General features: G+C 41.0%; 1 protein-coding gene across 1 annotated transcript in view; it reads left to right on the top strand.

The window, feature by feature from the left end:
- The window catches only part of FSCN2 (fascin actin-bundling protein 2, retinal), a 54,299-nt gene extending 35,205 nt beyond the window's left edge, over positions 1 to 19,094 (top strand). The window contains exons 2-5 of the mRNA XM_088472917.1: positions 3,205 to 3,361; positions 11,071 to 11,192; positions 13,294 to 13,461; positions 17,009 to 19,094. Coding sequence (XP_088329043.1) covers positions 3,205 to 3,361; positions 11,071 to 11,192; positions 13,294 to 13,461; positions 17,009 to 17,214 — 653 coding nt within the window. The 3' untranslated portion in view covers positions 17,215 to 19,094. The remainder of the gene's footprint in view (positions 1 to 3,204; positions 3,362 to 11,070; positions 11,193 to 13,293; positions 13,462 to 17,008) is intronic.
- Positions 19,095 to 20,459: the final 1,365 nt, after the last annotated feature.

The following is a 20,459-nucleotide window of genomic DNA, read 5'->3' on the forward strand; positions in this document are numbered from 1 at the left end:
GCACTGGGCACTTTACACGATTGTTTGGGTGCTGCTCTGGCTGTTTTCTGCTGTTGAAACCTGTGAACTGCCACTGATGGAGGATGATAAACTGGTTGGGTTTGCCAATGCGGTGTTGCCAAACACACTGTACCAGAGATTATAGTACAGCCGTGGCCAAAAGTTTTGAGAATGACACAAGTATTGGTTTTCACAAAGTTTGCTGCTTCAGTGTTTTTAAACCTTTTTGTCAGATGTTAGTATGGTATATTGAAGTAACATTACAAGCATTTCATAAGTGTCAAAGGCTTTTATTGACAATCATCTTTAAGTTTATGCAGAGAGTCAATATTTGCAGTCTTATTTTTCAAGAACTCTGCAATTCGCTCTGGCATGCTGTCAATCAACTTCTGGGCCACATACTGACTGATGGCCACCCATTCTTGCCTAATCAATGCTTGGAGTTTGTCAGAATTTGTGGGTTTTTGTTTGTCCACCCGCCTCTTGAGGATTGACCACTAGTTCTTAATGGGATTAAGGTCTGGGGAGATTCCTTGGCCATGGACCCAAAATTTTGATGTTTTTGTTCCCCGAGCCACTTAGTTATCACTTGTGCATTATGGCAAGGTGCTCCATCATGCTGGAAAAGGCATTGTTCGTCACCAAACTGTTCTTGGATGGTTGAGAGAAGTTGCTCTTGGAGGATGTTGTGGTACCATTCTTTATTCATGGCTGTGCTCTAAGGCAAAATTGTGAGTGAGCCCACTCCCTTGGCTGAGAAGAAACCCACACATGAATGGTCTCAGGATGCTTTACAGGAGCGCGCATTGTTAGCAACATAGTGGGTACACGCTAGACGATATGCCCGATATGTTGGTCCCATCCTCCGGATCAGACGACATATCATCTAGCGGGTACCCAGCCTTAGCTGGACGCAGGAGCTATCTTGCCATTTGCTGGATAGGACTGTGCAATAGTTTGGTGGTGTTAGTGTTACCTTTGGTTTGACAAGGAACAGCAACAAAATATTTGATGTAATTAGTACTTCTGAGCCTTATTGTGCTTTAATCAATAATATACTGTATGTTGTTCTTTAATGTACTGTATGTTGTTCTTGTTATCCCAAGGCTATTCTCATGCTATTTCATACAGTTGCACAAAGCAGCTGCTAATTTTTATTCCTATAAATTAAAAGATTGTTAAAAGTAAGACAGTACAATGGGAGAAAACCAATGTTCCATCTTTAGTTAAAGGGATTCACCACTTTTAAAAAACCCATAAACTACATCTGGGGAATACTCTGCGGCAGTGTCCACCACCACCAGAGCAGCCCATCGTCCAGTGTAAAGCCATTGTCTTCTTGTGCTTTTGATGGCTTTATAACTTCTTTCCTACAATTGTTTCTTACCTTGAGTTTGATATCTGGCCCTTGGAAATGTGGATCAAACTGCCCTTGAGATCATTGAAATCTGAGCATTACTCTGAAATCCAGACACCAGATTGTTCCGGTGTAAACCACAGCTGGCTGTGAGGATAGCAAGTTTAGCTATGTATTAGAAACCTTGACCAACCATGTTTCCATGCTTTCTAACATGAACAATCCAAAATTATTAGGATTTTTTTATCTCATCCAAACAGAGACAAGTCTTTCCTCCTTTCCACTCATCTCAGTAGGACTGAAGGTTTTGAATTGAAATAAACAAGAAGGAGATTAAACTATGGGGTGTTTCTCTGTGTATTGCCTCTTTAATGTGTTGGAGTTGTTAACCCTTTAAGATTGAGGGGTCTATTTACTAAGCAGTGTTAGGAGACAGAGTGAAAAGTGATAAGGAGCCAACCAAACAGCTCCCAACTGTCATTTTTCAAACACAGACTGTGAGATGGCAGTTAGGAGCTGATTGGCTGGTACCTTATCACTTTTCACTCTGTCTCCTAACACTGCTTAGTAAATAGACCCCTGAGAATGTTAGTGTTGGTTTCTTCTGTCCTATAGGATTGTTAGGGGAGGAGTTTGTGGAGTCTTAGCTGATCCTAGGCAGATTTAGTACCTCTCTGATATGGTTCACCCTCCCTAATTCATTATTGTGTGTAAATTTACTGTATTGGTTCAGCTCACTCAAACGAAGACCACAAGCAACTAGAATGTGGAATTTCCTTATAATAGGTTTGTTTTCAGAAGTCACAGTGCCGTGCCTGCAGTCACAGCATAATGAAAAAAAAGTTTTTTTTTTTTTTTTAAAGAAACCATTTGGTTTAAACCAGCCAACCCTGCATATTACAGTTCACAAACAAATACTGATTATACAAAAGCTACAACCCCACCTGTTGATATATAAGAACTGTACAATTAACCTAAAATACTTTCATACATGATTCGAACGGGTTGGGAAAAGGATCCCAACAGTCAGAATCCGAATAGTAATAATGTCAGCTCCGGAATCCCGATGGTGAAATGTATTGTTGGTAAGTATTTTAACCCTTACCCTAACTTTCCCCCAACCCACCCCTACCGCAGCTAAACCCTAACCTTCCCCTTCGGCAGCCTAACCCTAATACTCACCGTTGGGATTCCGGAGCCGGTAGTCTGATGACCGTCAGGATTTCGGAGACAGTATTCTGACCGTCGGGATCCTGACCGCTGGGATCCCGAATACATCTCAAGTCACAAAATATGTAATGAAATTCAAAAAGGGTGTTCAGCATGATACACCCTTAATTTTCAATCCCAACTCATCAAAATGCCAAGCAAAGGTGGTTTGGGCATGTACACCACTGTCGCCACAGAGAGCAAGCATATGCGTCCCACATCTGATGCAGTGTTAACAGGAAAAGTTAAATATGTTATTTTATAACAATGCAAGGTTCTAGGTAATAGATTAAATATTTACAGATATCTCCAGCCACACTTTCTCATTTTTTCTAACTTAGTACCTGTGGATTGCCATAAAAATAATATGTTTAAAAGTTTCCTTTGCCTGATACAGAGCAATTCTACAAAATAAGTTCTAAAAACACACAATTTTGCTGCAATTGATCATATTAAAAATTGTTTTGAAAATAAACCTTGTTATACTAAAAAAAAGTTAAGCTCTGAACATGGTAGCTGATTTATTAATTAAAATCAGTGGGTACAGATGTGTGACAGACTTTTTCATTGTGAGCAACTTGAACAGAGTTTCAAGGGGTTTAGTTCCATCTTTAGTAAACTGTTTTTTTAATCTTTAGGTACAAATGTTTCTGCCAACCAAGATGAAGAGACAGACTTTGAAACTTTCCAAATGCAAATTAATAAAGAAACCAAGAAGTGTAGTTTTCATACTAATTCTGGCAAGTATTGGACCCTTGTGAGCCATGGTGGAATCCAATCTACAGCCACTGAAATGTAAGTACCATTTATTTAAGATTATTAGGGGAATTCAATATGGAACGAAAACTCAGTTTTTGCGATAATATCGCACCTATGACGTCATTATTGCCCGGTTTTAGTTTTACACTGTATTCAATTTCAAAGACTTTTCGCAGGTTCGAAAAGTCTTTGGAAAAAATACGGGGACAACTTTTCACCACTGAATAGGTGGCGAAAAAAAGTGCAGAATTGGGGTTTAGGGGTGCAGGCTTAAAAAAAATAGCCTGCATCCCTGGGAATGACATTTTAAAAAGAACAAAAAAAAAAAAAAATAGGGACACCCCAAAAAATTTATTTAAAAATTGGGGTGAAAAAAAATAAATGGGAAAAAAGTGTTTAAAAATAGGGAAATAGCTTCAGGGCTATTCTGCAAGTATGAGGCAGGTGTATTCTAGAATAGGCTATTAGCGGCAGATGCATAGTTGCAGAATTTTTAAAAACTTAGGGACATAAAAATATGCTAGTACCCATTTTCATGTACCCCCAATTTGATGGGACCACTTAAAAAAAACTAAAAAAATAACCTAAGTGCTCTTCTGCAACACTTCTTCAATGTCGGGAAAAAAACACCTGCTGCGGCTATTTAAATCCCCGACTTTCATTTGCAGGCTAAAACGGGGGTACCCATAGTGATCCCCCATGTTTTTGCAACTTTAGGGGGGTCCTACAAGTTTTTCCAGGAAAATTTCGTAGTTTATCGCAAATCCCACGTCGCCAGGTCCCTTTTTCGTAGATTTTATATTGAATACGGGGATAAATTGGGTGCGTGCCCGATACTTTATCCCTGAAAAATCTCCGATGTGGAGCGAAAAGTCCAGCACTGCGTATGCATCCCGGTGGGAAACACAGATCGGAAGTGCAGTTCCAATAGGTGACTGGCGGGTGGTATTCATTGGCAGGCGTATCAGTGTCAGGGACTGCGTTGAAAGACGCAGTTCCATTGGCACCGGTGGCCATGTACCATCGGAATTTCTGAACAACCGCTGGGTTGCTCTAATGTCCGATGGTGCGGCCGATGTCCACTTGATTGTGTGATTACAGACGCAGCTGGTGGGAATTTCAATAGACAGCCCATCTGCAGCGGTATTAGCATACATTTGCAGTAGCGGCTGTGACAAGCAGGGGCGCCAAGAGGGGGGGGGGAACGGGTACAAATTGCCCGGGCTTCCTGGGGGGCCCGGGTCCGATGCCGCCCCCCCCTCACAGCAGCCCAGCACACAGCGTGTGCTGGGCTACAGCGGGAGACTGTTCGTGGCTGCTGAGCAGCAGCCACAGCAGTCTCCTATGCCTGAGGGGGGTAGCGATCACACTGATCGAGCACCCCCTGGCTTAGCGCCGGTCTGATGGGGCTCAGAGCGCCCCCCCCCCCCCACCAGCGCGCAGTGCCGCTTTGCAGCGCTGAAAACATATATATTTTTTAAGGGGGCGTGGCCACGCCTCCCGCGATTAGGCCACGGCCCCTGTTACCCGGGCCTGCCGTGGATATTGGCGGGCTTGGTGACAAGTCGCAGCAGCTATTGCATTAGCGTCCACCTCTGATACAGCCCCAATGTTCCCTGTTGCTGATTTATATTGCCTTCAGTTTATATGTGGTTTGCCCACTGTGACTGCACCACAGACAAACACACCAAACAAGCCTTTAACAGTTACCTGTACTCTACCACTTTTATTTCTAAATGTATGCACATCCACAAATTCAATGGAGGAATTAATTTCCCTAATATTGTCCATTATATCTCCACCATCATTATGGGTGATTTCAATATCCCCATTGACAGTCCACAATCTCCTCATGCCTCCAAACTACTCTCTCTAACCTCCTCTCTTGGCCTCTCCCAATGGACTGACTCCGCTACTCATAAGGAGGGCCACTGCCTTGATCTTGTATTCACCCGACTATGCTCAGTCTCTGATTTCATTAATGCCCCTCTCCCTCTCTCAGATCACAACCTTATCACCTGCACACTCTCCTCCATTACGTCAACCTCAACGTCAGTGAAATCAACCAAACCTCCTAAAACCTGCAGAAATATTAATGCTATTAACTTTCATCAACTATCTACCTCTCTACAACAACAACTCTCACCAATTTCTACATTCACTTCTCCTGAGACTGCTGCATCACACTTAAACCAGATTCTAGAAAAAGCCCTTGATGAAGTAGCTCCAGCTACCCATCACACACCACGTAGACTTATATGTCAACCGTCGCATTCTAACTTTACAAGGCATCTACAAAAACTCTCACGTAAAGTAGAATGTCAGTGGCGAAAGTCTCATACTCCAAGTGACTTCCTCACATATAAGACTATCTACAACTCTTATCGTACTGCTCTGGACACTGCCAAACAAACATATTTCCAATCTCTTATCTCTGCTCAAGCCTCTAATCCCAAGCGACTTTTTAATACATTTAAACTGCTTCTTACACCTCCCTCACCCAAACCACCTGCTACTATCTGTGCGCAAGATTTTGCTTCCTATTTTAGGGACAAGATTGATGAGATCCGAAATGAAATGGTATGCTCTTCCTCAGCTAGTGACCTGCTCAATTCGCTACCTGTATCCTCTGGCACATTCTCTTCATTTGATCTCACAAACGAAGATGAAGTATCTTCCCTCTTCTCATCCTCCTACTATATTACCTCTCCTCTAGATCCTATAACCTCACAAATCAGTAAAGCTCTGTCTCCTGTGCTTATCCAATCTGTAATCTCTCTCTCTCTACTGGCAACTTTCCATCACTGTTCAAGCATGCAGTGATTACTCCTATTCTGAAAAAATAAAACTCTGACCCCAACACTCTCTCAAATTACCGTCCTATCTCCCAGCTCCCATGACCCTCCAAGCTACTTGAGAGATTTGTCTACACCCGCCTCACACACTTTCTTAACTCACACAACTTATTGGACCTACTTCAGTCCGGCTTCCGTTCCCAACACTCCACAGAGACAGCACTGACTAAGGTAGTAAATGATCTGGTCACTGCCAAGGCTAAAGGCCATTACTGACTCCTAATTCTTCTAGATCTCTCTGCTGCTTTTGACACTGTTGACCACTCTCTTCTCATACAACACTACAATCCCTAGGTTTTAAGGACACGGCTCTTTCTTGGTTCTCTTCCTACCTATCTGATCGCTCTTTCACTGTTCGTTTTTCTGATTCTGTCTCCTCTTCGCTACCTCTATCAGTTGGAGTACCACAAGGCTCTGTCTTAGGGCCTCTGCTATTCTTAATCTATACCTCCTCTCTTGGCAAACTAATCAGCTCTTTTGTATTTCAGTACCATCTGTATGCGGATGATACTCAAATCTACCTATCTTCCCCAGATTTATCACCAACTGTACTGGTCCGTGTCACTGAATGTCTTTCTGCAATTTCATCTTGGATGTCATCTCGCCACCTGAAACTTAATATTTCTAAAACAGAATTAATTATATTTCCACCAGCCAATAACAGTTACCAACCTGATCTTTCTATCACAGTTGATAAGTCGACAATCCACCCTGCCCCACAAGCTCGCTGCCTTGGTGTCATCCTTGACTCTGAACTGTCCTTTGTTCCCCACATTCAATCTGTCTCAAAATCATGTTACATACATCTAAAAAACATATCCAAAATTCGACCATATCTCACACAAGACACTGCAAAAACTCTAATCCATGCACTTATTATTTCCCACATTTACTATTGTAACAGTCTCCTTACTGGTCTTCCCAAAAAAAGGCTATCGCCATTACAATCAATTATGAATGCAGCTGCAAGGCTTATGCTTCCTTGCCAAACGTTCATCGTCTGCTGCCCCGCTCTGTCAGTCCCTCCACTGGTTGCCGGTTTTCTACCGTATTCAATACAAAATACTCTTACTTACACATAAGGCTATTAACCAAGCCACGCCAACATACATCTCTTCACTCATCTCAAAATATCTCTCTACCCGACCTCTCCGCTCAGCACAAGATCTGCGTCTCTCATCCCTATGCATTACTTGCTCCCACTCATGGTTACAGGACTTTCTTCGGGCTGCACCCACTCTATGGAATGCCTTACCACGCACAATACGACTTTCCTCTAGTCTCCAATCCTTCAAGCGATCCCTGAAAACTTACCTCTTCAGGCAAGCTTATCAGATCCCAGAACCGCCCACATAACCTTCATAGCTTCCATATCCAATTACATCCCCTTTCACAGTCCACACACAACCTCACATATCGTCTTTCTCTCACATCCTCATGACATTTGGCTGACTTTCCGGTGTGAATGGATCATGCAGCCCACCAAGAAACTGTGCATTCTGGCTGGACCAAAATGCAATATATAGTACCTATCCTTGTGTATTACTGCCTATTTCCCTATAGATTGTAAGCTTGCGAGCAGGGCCTTCCCTACCTATATATCTGTCTATTACCCAGTTTTGTTCTATTAATCAATGACAATTGTAAAGCGCAACGGAATATGCTGCGCTATGTAAGAAACTGTTAATAAATAAATAATTATAACCATGCCGCTTTATTACGACATTTACGAGACTGGTTGAATGTCACATCTGTTTACACTGACTTAGTCCTTGAAGAAAACTTTCTAATGGACTATAACCTAATCTCATTTTTGCACCTTCATGATTGTGAAATCACTCTGGATCAAAAGGCTAACCCTCTTTTGTGGCCCACACGTCGGATGTGGCACATACTAAGGCACAAACATGGATTAAATGCCCACAAAACTCTATTTATATCTCTGATCCGAAACCCAGAATTTCAACATGGGTGTGCTACAATCCCTTTCTCAATGTGGGCAGCCCGGGGTATTCACTCTGTGAAATGTTTGGTAGATTCTAGTCTTAGGAGCCCTCTCACGTTCCATCAGGCAGTTGAGAAATTTGAGTTTCTATGATGTTTTCCTTTTGCTTACTACCGAGTTCAACATTATATAAGACAGGTCACCAAATATTTTTCTGATAAGGACTGGGTTAACAATTTAGATTCATTACCATCGGTTCCCCCACCCTCATGCAAGGCGATATCCCACCACTACCTATTTTGGGAGATAGTTTGGATTACGATACTCTTCAAACAAGTCTGCCCTTATGGTCACACCAATTCCCTCATCTCACGCCTGATATACTGCTCAAGAATTTATATGACTCTTGTTGACTTATCTCGGCGAGTTCTTATCAGGAACTATTTTTAAATATTTATCACAAAACGTATATTAGCCCACACTGTAGTTTCCTAACGGGATCCTCGACCTCACATGCATGCCCCCGTTGTAGGGAAGACAACGCAGATATTTATCACTGTCTGTGGTCCTGCCCCCTGATTAGTTTTTTTGGCTAAGGGTTCGTAAATTTGCTCTGGATAATTTAGTTAATTTTGTGCCATTTGATCCTATGTGGGCAATATTGGGTATTTTCCCCCCCAAGACCAACGTATCACAAAAGGTTGTCACAAACTACTGTTGGCAATTAGTGCAGCCGCTAAGAAAACAATTTTACAGGTTTGGATTCAACCAAGCACTCCCCCCTTTTCATTATTTAAAGAAAAGTTATTTTATTTGTTCCAAATGGACTGGGTGGAGGCCTCTTTGGACAAAGAATCCAAGGTGGCTAAATTTTTTGAAATATGGGAGAGCTATATTTGTACACTTCCAGTAGTTACACAACAACTTCTTATCAAATGTTTTTCTTCTTCCTCGTGGTACCTCCTACGTCTGCTGGATAATGATCCCCCAGTGGCTCAATAGTGGGATCCCACACGGTGCATTCTCCACATATAGTACTTATACTACTTATATTATTTATATTTTCATCATTTTGCTATTTATATTTTGTATCATATATACTCTGACATCTTGTTAAACCAAATTGATGCTGTTTGCTATTATGTATCCACAAACCTATTTTTGATTTACTGTCGAATTGAATTGTTTGTCTTTATGTCTCTGATTCAATAAAAAGAATTAAAAGAATAAAAAAAAATGTATGCACATCCCATCACTGACCATTGCAGGATCACAGAAGTGAAAGGTGTGAGCCTGCGGCCTGATTCAGATTTGGGAATAGAGTAAAGCCTCATACACACGGGACAATGTACTGTTAGAACGATATTGGTGAACGATTTCCCTTGAACTTTCTGTATTGTAGGAAAAACGATATTGGGTATACACACTGAAAGATATCTTTCAGTGAAGTCATCCTGCCACATCTCTGAACAGGCAATTCTTGACGATATTGGCCTGCATGTACGGACGACCAAAGATATCGTTATCGTCCAGCAGGAGTGCGCATCGTTGGTCGTTCATTGCATACACACGGAACGATATGAACGATATATCGTTCAAAGATATCGTCTCGTGTGTATGCCCCTTAACAAAGAGCAAGTAACTGCATCTTGGTAAAACCATGCTGCACTGCAGGTGGGGCAGACTTTAAATATGCAGAGAGATTTAGATTTGGGAGGGGTAAGTTCAAACTGATATCTAAATTACAGTATAAAAAAATAAAGCTGACAAGCATTTGTGGGCTATATGCAAAATTAGCCAGTATTTACCCCACATGCAAAAAACCAATGTGTGTATTAACACCACTTGCATTGCACATGGTTTGTCCAGGTACACAGTTACTTGCTCTGTCTTAGTCTATTCCCAAGACTGAATTAGGCCCAAAATTACATACAAGAGCCTATCAATATAACTCAGTATTGTCACTGGTTCCTAATAAGTTGATACGCTGCCTTCTCTGAATGCCAGTTGAATGCACAATATGGTTGCTTCCACTACGTGTAATCATTTTAAGAGCTCAGCAAGAAGGGTTGCAATTTCTACACAGCACATGGATTATGTAGAAATAGAGATGTCAGATCCCCGTGTTTTGGTTCTAAATCATCGTCGTGTTTTGATGTTGGCCAAACCGCCCTTTTAAGTGTTTTCGTTCGATTTCAGTTTTCTTTAAATATTGATAAAAATAGCTAAAATCATGTAACTCATGACCAGCTTTTGTTCCTATAGTAGTAGTAACATCAAAAACATTCATTTCCACTCAATTTTGACTACCTTACAGAACCTGAAGTCACAAGGGAGAGACTTAAATGCAATCCAAAATACACAAGATACATTTTTTTTAGATCAGAGTTTCGAACTTGGCGAGAAGACCCTAGACAGGACTTGGTTCTACCCGAGCCTAAACAAGGTTCGACCCAGACGCCCAACGTTTGGGTGTGTTTGGTTTTCAGCAAAACCGAACCGCTCATCTCTAAGTATAATACTATATATATTCCAGTATAGAAAGGGTCAGTATTACACTTGGACCCTGAAAGTCATAATCCTGCACCAGGGTAGATGTTTGAAAATCAAAGTGTGTAAAACGCCATAAAGCACTTGAGAGTGCAAACCATTCTGCATCAAGTCAGCAGATTTCTTTTTGTTTTTTACGTCACTGAGAACACTATCCATTTCAGTGTGATTCAATAACTAAAACTGCAGTATGAATTATAAACTTGCAATCTGCTTAAACTAGCTATATCTTGTAAAATATATATGATAGGAGAAAAATAACAGTAAGTGAAATAATTTTTTAAATGATCATCATCATTATTTCTAGGTCACCAAAGAATCTACTGTAAGTATCTAACAGAGTAGAAGGGGTTTAACTGAAATGTTACCCTTTATCCTTCCCCTGTCACCAACAGTGCTGCCAACACAATGTTCGAGATTGAATGGAGGGGAAGGAGAGTTGCACTGAAGGCCAGCAATGGGAAGTACGTCTGTACGAAAAAGAACGGACAGCTGGCGGCTGTGTGCGACTCAGTTGGTGAGTTTAGAAAGCTAGGACTTACATTTACTTTTTTTTTCTAGAAATATTCAGTACAACATTGTCCAAAACTGTGAATAAATTACTGTGTGTACTATATGCCGTAGTAACCAGATATTATTTAACTCACACTTGACTTATCAATGCTGAATCTGATTAGCCGACGGTTTACATACGTAGATACAGGTTTACAGAGGTTTAAAAATACATATGTCCATACAATTCTACATTTTCTAAATTCTAACTGGCTTGTCCAGAGGATGATAAAACAATCGCACCCTAGTAATCACTAACATTCATTATTTTATTGGCTGCAAAACTATAAGGTTCTCACTTATCAGTCAGACTGGAAAACATAAAGCACAGGCTTTCTAACAATACACATAACTAATCTTACTGATAACAGAAGGGGGCATAAACAATATTTTTTGGGTTGATGCAGATTGGGAAGCAATATGCTATACAGTGGGTAGAGCTAAAATAATCATGTTGGTTATGTGACAAAATAGTTTATGTCAGAGGTTCCCAAACTCCGTCATTACAGTCCAGGTTTTAAGGATATCCATATTTGAGCACAGACAGTCAATTTGACTTAACCATCTGGGTTCAAGCATGGATAGCCTTAAAACCTGGACTGTAATGGCAGAATTTAGAACCTCTGGTTTATATGATAAAATCTGAAAGTTTGTGTGACATTAAGGTGGGGTAGGAAAAATAGGAAGACACGAGTGGTAAGGAGAAAGTAACAATAAATAAGTGAAGCTGGGGTCTTAACAAAAAGCAAGAAATAATTATTATTGTGAGTGCGATGATTCAGATTCAACACTGTACTACATGACTGAAGGTTAGGTCAGTTGGGGAGAGGTTGCAGTTGATTAGGGAAATGATGACATGACACGTCAGGAACAGCTGTGTGGGACAGCAATGCTTCATAGATGGAGGTGACAGAACATTTGGCCTGATTAATTACAGTCGCAATTGCGATTACGCACGCAATCGTCCAATTTTTGTTTTCTGAGCATGCATCTCACAGTTCACGAACCAGCCACGGTGATTGGTACTGCGATCGCAGTGACTACGCAGAACCATCACAGAGTGATTGACAGGAAGTGCCCTTTTTGGGAGGTGATGGGGGGGTCGGCGAAACGCAGGCGTGCCAGTGCATTTGAACGCTGTTGCGTGGGCGTGCATAAGTTATTCACTGCGATGCCATACACATCATGAGTACTGATAGCATGCAATAAAGCTAGCAATTCCTGAGTATGGTCAGAGCTTGTGCAAGTGTGCATGAGGCTGCGATGGTACTCGATGTTACCGATGGTTTCGCAGTCTTGCTAAACATTACGGATGTGTGGGCGTCCTGATGTTGTGCTGCGACGGCATAGCGATCGCAATGGATTAGCGTACTATGATTTATTTATGTAGGAAAGATACTCACGAGACTCCAGCATCAGAGTGCTTGCACACAGAATATAACCATATAAGTGTCATAAAAGTGCCATACACAGACTAGTTATACATAGAAAACAAACACAATCCACCAGAAAAGGGCGATTACATTACTCCATAAAATATTATGTTGAGTCATAGTATAATTGCCAATTGTCCCAGGTTTTAGAGATTTGTTCCTGGTAAAGTTTCCCAAGAAATGTTCCTATTTGTTAATACTGACCAACTACTCAGTAATTTTTTTTTTTCACTCTTATTACAATTTATACCATCTATTCTTAATCTTTGCACTGTATAAATTGTTATATATTAAATATGACAATTTAAAATGCAAAATGTTTGTTATGCTTATTTTGTATTGTTTTTATTCTGCAAATAAAAAGTGCTTTGAGTTCTACTGAGAAAAAAAGTGTTACATAAAATTATTATTGTTATTATTGCTGTCAAATTCATTAAATAGGTGTTGATGATGGAGACAGTATCACATGATGAGTTAAGACAAGTCAGCTCAGCAGTAAAGTATCCCTGGAAATCTATTCAGAGACCGATCAACATAAGTGTGTGAATGACTGGTGGGTTGGCAATCAGATTGACTATGTAATTCCAGCTAGACATTAATACTCTACCTCCATTTTTTCACTTTAATCCACAGGTGAGGATGAGGAGTTCACATTGAAGCTGATAAACAGACCAATACTGGTCTTACGTGGAGATCTGGGATTTGTCTGTTACCATAAAACATCAAATACTCTAGATGCAAATCGCTCATCATATGATGTCTTCCAGATCATCTGTAACAATGGAGCATATCAAATTAAAGGTCAGATGCCATTTAGTGTGTGCTACATACAATGTATAGGGTTCAAGTTCAGTGCTTATCTTTGAATACATAGTCGGATCCCGGGTAGGAGATAAGTTTGTTTCTCTATGGGCCTGATTCAGCTTGGATCGCACGTCTGCGAACGCACGCACCTGGTCGATGTTTGTGTTTTGTGCATACACTGCAGCACGCACGAACCGGCTGCTGCGATCACGAAAACAAACGCAGCAGGTACGCAGAGCCATCAAGAAATGATTGACAGGAAGTGCCATTTGGGGGTGGAGAGGGGGTGTGGCAGAAGGAACACAGGCGTGCCTGTGCGTTTGAATGCCGTTACAGAGGCGTGCATAATTAAGACCCTGCTATGGCATACACAGCCAGAGTTCTAGATGGCGACAGGAAGTTTCTCAGTTTGTGAGTCAGGGTCAGCTCAACCACAGCTGTTTGTGTGGGTCTGACGTTACTCGATGTTACCGATGTTTTCGCTGACTTGTGGATGTAATGGGAACTGGCCGGCTTTATACAGTGGTGGGTGTCTTGTTATAGTACTGCGATCGCATTCATTTGCATAATTTCACAGCGAGCGGGTGCGTGAGATTACAGACTTGTGATCCATGCTGAATGAGGCCCTATGTACTAAATTGTACACTATAACATGAGACAGAATGGGATCGGTGCTAAATGATGTAAAGCGAACTCAAAGAAATTGCTCAAATTAGGATTTTTTTTAGATTAATAATGTATATATAGTTTTTACAGGAATATCCTACAAACAGTTAAAATAATCATGGATTTACAGTTAAAGCCTGCAGGAACTTAATAGTCATTCTGCCCCCTCCGCAACTCCATGAGTTTGAGCATACAGCGGGTAAAATAAGTATTGAACATATCAACATTTTTCTCAGTAAATATATTTGTAATGGGGCTATTGTAATGACATTTTCACCAAATGTCAGCAACAACCCTTGCAATCCACATATGCAAAGAAATCAAACCATAAATGTCCATAAATTAATGGTGCATACACACGGTCAGATTTGTCAGATCTGTCAGATGAACGATTTTACCAAAGATTTGAACGATTTTTGACTGCATTAAAATGAATGGAATCGTCCAAGTCTGACTACAAACACATCAGATGTCAGATATCGTTATCTGACCATCGGGAATGCGCATCGTTCATCGTTCATCTTTCAGGCATGTCAGATATGTCAGATTTTCCTTCAGATATGAACGATTTTTTAAATTGTTATCGTTCAGATCTGAAGAAAAACCTGACCGTGTGTATGCACCATAAGTTATGTGTAATAATGTGAAATGACACAGGGAAAAAGTATTGAACACATGAAAAAGGGAGGTGCAATAAGGCATGGAAAGCCAAGACACCAGCTGAAATCCATCAGTAATTAGAAAGCAACCCTGCCCCTTGTCAGTGCAAATTAATATAAGCTGGTTCAGTCCCAAAAGATGGACTATAAAAAGGTGTCTTATTACAAAGGTGTCACACAAGAAACATCTCATGATGGGTAAAAGCAAAGAGCTCTCTCAAGACCTTCGCAAACTTATTGTTGCAAAATATACTGATGGCATTGGTTACAGAAGGATTTCTAAACTTCTGAATGTTCCGGTGAGCACTGTTGGGGCCATAATCTGGAAGTGGAAAGAACATAATTTCATCATAAACCGGCCACGACCAGGTGCTCCTAGCAAGATTTCTGACAGAGGAGTGAAAATAATTATCAGAAGAGTTGTCCAAGAGCCAAGGACCACTTGTGGAGAGCTTCAGAAAGACCTGGAATTAGCAGGTACAATTGTTTTAAAGAAAACAAAAAGTAATGCACTCAGCCACCATGGCCTGGATGCACGTTCACCACGCAAGACTCCATTGCTGAAGAAAAAGCATATTGAAGGTCGTTTAAAGTTTGCTGCACAACATTTGAACAAGCCTGTGAAATACTGTGAGAATATGTCCGGTCAGATGAGACCAAAATGTAACTCTCTGGATGCCATAATACCATGTTTGGAGGAGAAATGGCACTGCACATCACCAGAAAAAAAACATACCAACAGTGAAGTTTGGAGGTGGGAACATCATGGTGCGGGGCTGTTTTTCAGCATACGGTGCTGGCATACCTCATGTAGTTGAAGGAAGGTTAAATGGAAAAATGTACCGAGACATTCTTGATAAAAATCTGCTGCCATCTACCAGGATGCTGAAGATGAAACGAGGGTGGACATTTCAGCAAGACAATGATCCCAAACACATAGCCAAGGACATTCTCAATTGGTTTCAGAGAAAGAAAATAAAACTGCTAGAATGGTCCAGCCAATCACCTGACTTGAATCCAATTGAAAATCTATTGAACGAACTAAAGATCAGAGTTCATAGAAGAGACCCATGGAACCTTCAAGATTTAAAGACTGTTTGTGTGGAAGAAAAATCACAGCTGAGCAATGCATGAGACTAGTTTCTCCATACAGGAGGCGTCTTGAAGCTGTCATTACCAACAAAGGCTTTTGTACGAAGTATTAAATACATTTCAGTAAGCATGTTCAATACTTTTTCCCTGTATCATTTCACATTATTACACATAACTTAATTTATGGACATCTATGGTTTGATTTCTTTGCATGTGTGGATTGCATGGGTTTATGCTGAATCGGCCAATATATCTGGCGCCTGTCGGCCAGCGTGTACCAGCGATATGTCTGTGAACAACGTCGCTTACAGACATATCGCATTGGCTGTGCTGCACAGCCGATGGACAGATATATCTACAGACATATCTGTTTATCAGCAAGTGTTTACGGGTGGCACATGCAGCGGCTGCCTGGAAGATGATGGTCGTTCAGTGTGTATGAACGACCATCTGCAGATATATAGATCACTCGATCTGCAGATATATCTGCTAGTTGTGTACCCACCTTAAGCTTTTCAAAGTGTACAAAAGGTACAGTGGAAAACCTTTCCCACAAATAGAGTAGAAATCAGTGTTTATTTAACAAACTTGAATATATGACAAATATAGAGGCATAATATTTTAGATAAATAATAAAATAACATAAATTCTAGGGGTATATTTACTAAAGTGCAGGTTTTTAGAAGTGGAGCTGTTGACCATAGCAACCAACCAGGTTCTACTTTTACATTTATCTAGCACCTTCTAGAAGATAATAGCTAGAATCTGATTGGTTGCTATGGGCAACACCTCCATTTCAAAAAACCTACACTTTAGAAAATATACCCCCAGGTCTTAATTTGTAACAGGTAGAAATGAAGAGGCCAAGGATACATTACAAGCTGTGAATACTTCAGCTTGACTATAAAGCCCCTTAAAAATAAAATCCCACCCTTAAAATTAAACTTTTTTTTTTTAAATATAGTTATATTGACAATTTCTATGGAAACTTGGGACACATTCTAGTTGTGGAACCCCAATCCAGATATGCTCTCTGCCCTATGCTAAAAGCAGCCCTGGTAATATAGATAATACATATAAATTCTAGAATGTAATCCTAAATGTTCTAATCTTCACTCCCTTCTTAGGTCAGGGTGGAAAGTTCTGGTACATCTCTAGCAATGGCACCATTTGTACAGATGGAGACATGTCAGAAGATTTCTTCTTTGAGTTCCGAGAATACAACCGTGTGGCCATCAAGGGCAAAAATGGCCGATATCTACGGGGGGACCAGGCAGGCACCCTGAAAGCAGATGCAGAGTCGGTGAACAATGCAACACTCTGGGAGTACTAACTCACACCCAGCACATCTTAGATATAGAAGACATTAGATGATTTACTTTGAGGGAGAGGTTAAAGGACTGACAAAGCAAGATGCAGAGCCGTAACTAGATTTTATGATGCCCTGTGCCAGAGAGAGCATTGGCGCCCCCCCTCCATTTTTTAAATAGGGACATAAGATAGTGCATCTGAAAAAGGGCCATGACCTCATGGGGATGGGCCAGGGAAGACATAGGGGAGGCCAGGAGATGCTGGGAATAAAAGAAAAGGAAGCTACAAGTGAGAATGATTATAAACAGGAAAATTGACAGGCCCAAACAGCGCCCCCTGCCCTGTGGTGCCCTGTGCCACGGTACTGGTCGCACTACCCTAGTTACGGCCCTGGCAAGATGTTTCCCCAAAACAATATTAGAGAGGTGGGCACTGAGACAATGAGCTTCCCACATGAGTTCAGTGTTCTGTAATGAGATCAGGCGTAGTCTGTCAAGGACACAATGACCTTCTACTAGCAATGTCCCATTAGGATTATGGGAAATGCATGTAATTATATAAGTACCATTTTATTATATTTAGTATAGTTCAAATATAATACATGTACATATACATGTCTGAGATTGTATTCTAAAGACACAATGTAAGTGGACCATACCATACAGATGGAAACATATGTATTTTGCAATTGAACTGCAGAATTAGTAATTGTACAATTACAGTAGTTCATCCAAGATACACCCTTAATATGCAGAGCGGTCAGTAATGTAGCTGTACCTTGACCAGTGCCCTGGTAAGAAACCACATGCAAAGCACACAAGTTGGCATAAGCTGCATCCCTTTTGTTGATAGAAAATGGGGTGGGTGCTTTTTTTTATACCATTTTTAAGAGTTGCTGCTGTATTCATTCACAAAATTAATAAAGATGAATTTGTTGACCACAAAAAGTGTATCAATCGCCCCTTTATAAAGGCATAGAACACAAGCTACAGTAGGTCTAATTTATACATCAATGGAAACAAAAAGTACAGAGGTTTTTCTTGGAGATGCCAGCCATGTTGGAACAGGAAGGAGTGCAAACGTAACATCATTTGTAAAAGGGCCTATCTTCACCTAAGCGTTCCTCAATACAGGCAGTATGTCTGTGGGGGGGTAGCATACGGCATACGAAAAGTAAATATGATGGACTAAACAGTCATAGCAATAATTATATATTGGGGCTTATTTAATAAACTGGTGCCTTGAGCAGAAATGTTCTGTAACACATAGCAACCCCTAAGAATATTGCTTAAATTTGGTCAACTGCAATAGAAAATGGCAGCAACATTGGTTGATATTGGTTGCAGGACATTTGAACAGATAGAACCATTTTATTAATGTAGAATAACCTGCGGCTCTCAACCTGCTGATTAAAACAAGGTTTTGGATATCTGTAGCTCTCCAGCTACTGCAGAAAACCAGATATTTAGACAACATATTGCTCTCCAGATGTCAAGGAAAACCAGACTTTGCCAACCTGTGGATCTCCAGCTGGTGAGGAAGACCAAATTTAGGCAACATGTGGCTTTCCAGCTGATAAGACTGGTCTTTGGCATTCTGTGGTTCTCCAGATGGTGAAGAAGACCAAACTTATGCAACCTGAGGCGCTCCAGCGTTTGGGAAAGACCAAACTTGAGCAGCATATGGTGCTCCAGATGGTTTAGAACAAAAGTCCATAGTTGCCAACATTTTAACAAATTTTCCATGGACATTTTGTTGCCGAGTCAGCAGATTTGAGGATATCACACGTGATAATATCAGCAGACCTTGGAGCTCTTCAATCGTCATGATGTTATGTGTACTAAAGCTGTTTATAGTGCATACTTTTATTTTTCATCTTAATGCTCGACTTCATATTGACTTATAAAGCCTAGTGAATACGCATACATTAAAGAATAACAATAACCATAGAAAAAATTGTATTTATTTGTGTGTAGTTGGTCAATACTACAAAATAGTGACAAATCCAGACACAAAGATTTCCAGGGGATTGTATTTAAAACCTGGACTGTTTGTGGAATTAGGAACAGGTGGCAACCATGCAGTTGTGGGAATAAGCAAATGCTGATGTCAGCCTTTCTTTTCTGCTCCACGGTGCGATGGAGTGTACGAGCAGTGAGACGCCCACTGTCAGGCTCCGTGGTCTGTGCATTTGCGATGGTGTTTGTAAACACTCCAACATCAACACAACATTGGTCACACCATCAACATTTGCGGTAGCCTAGGATCTACTCTAGCTACTCTACTCAAAACCAACTACACATGGCCTCTGAAGCATTAGCTTTGCAACTGGGACTGCAGCAGCGTTCCCAGACACGCCCGTTACACTTCCCTAACTCTCCCATGAAACGGCCCCTTTTTGAGATCACTTTAAGTCACCTCCCAGTATCCACCTTGATACATAATATCGCAAACCCCTTCTGAAATGTTAGCGATGCTGTACGCAATTGCAAACACCATCGGACACTTGGCTTGCGCATGTGCAGTAAGGAATTCTTGGACTTTTCACACATGTGCACTACCAAAACATCTCTGAACTAGGCCCGATAATAGCATGATGACTTCTGGTAATCAAGTATATGTACATTTCAGTTATCTGTTACATTCCAGGCTACAAATAATTAAACTACATATGCACACTTAGACATAGCTGTTTGGCAGAAATCTGCTATATTGGGCTTCATGCAATGCTGATATTCCTGTAAATGGTCAATGCTTTTCAACTGCTCATGTGTCTAAGAACTAAAAAGTCATGCATTGCATGCACCTCACGGTGTGCACGCAATAGCGATCGAGACACGTGGTTTCAGAAATGCATTGGGCGTTCCTGGGCAGTGACTATTTCCATACACTGTTTCATGGGTGTGTTATGGGAGTGTAGCATAACTAGTTGCATACTGAATCGCTTATATTGGAGGCCATACTCTGATGGAGAATCTGCACCTAGCATGGGACACGCGCAAGTTTCAATAGTGCATCCCATGGTAGTGTCTAAAGATGCACCAAGTTGGATTGTTGCATACAGTGGACGTCTCAGTCCTTGCACAGTCACACACTTGTACTCCTGTGGAAGGGCTATTACTAGTAATAGCATAAAGTCGTAGACGTAACTACGGCAAAAGATGCTACAGTAGTTGTAGCAGTGCGCAACGCTGAATCAACCCCATTGTTGCAACAATGGAACAACTAACTGCTGTGGCTGCTGCCAAGCTTTATTGCAGTGATTAG

The sequence above is a fragment of the Taudactylus pleione genome, unplaced genomic scaffold (assembly GCF_031769625.1).
Source record: "Taudactylus pleione unplaced genomic scaffold, aTauple2 ptg000016l, whole genome shotgun sequence".
Classification (NCBI taxonomy): Eukaryota; Metazoa; Chordata; class Amphibia; order Anura; family Myobatrachidae; genus Taudactylus; species Taudactylus pleione.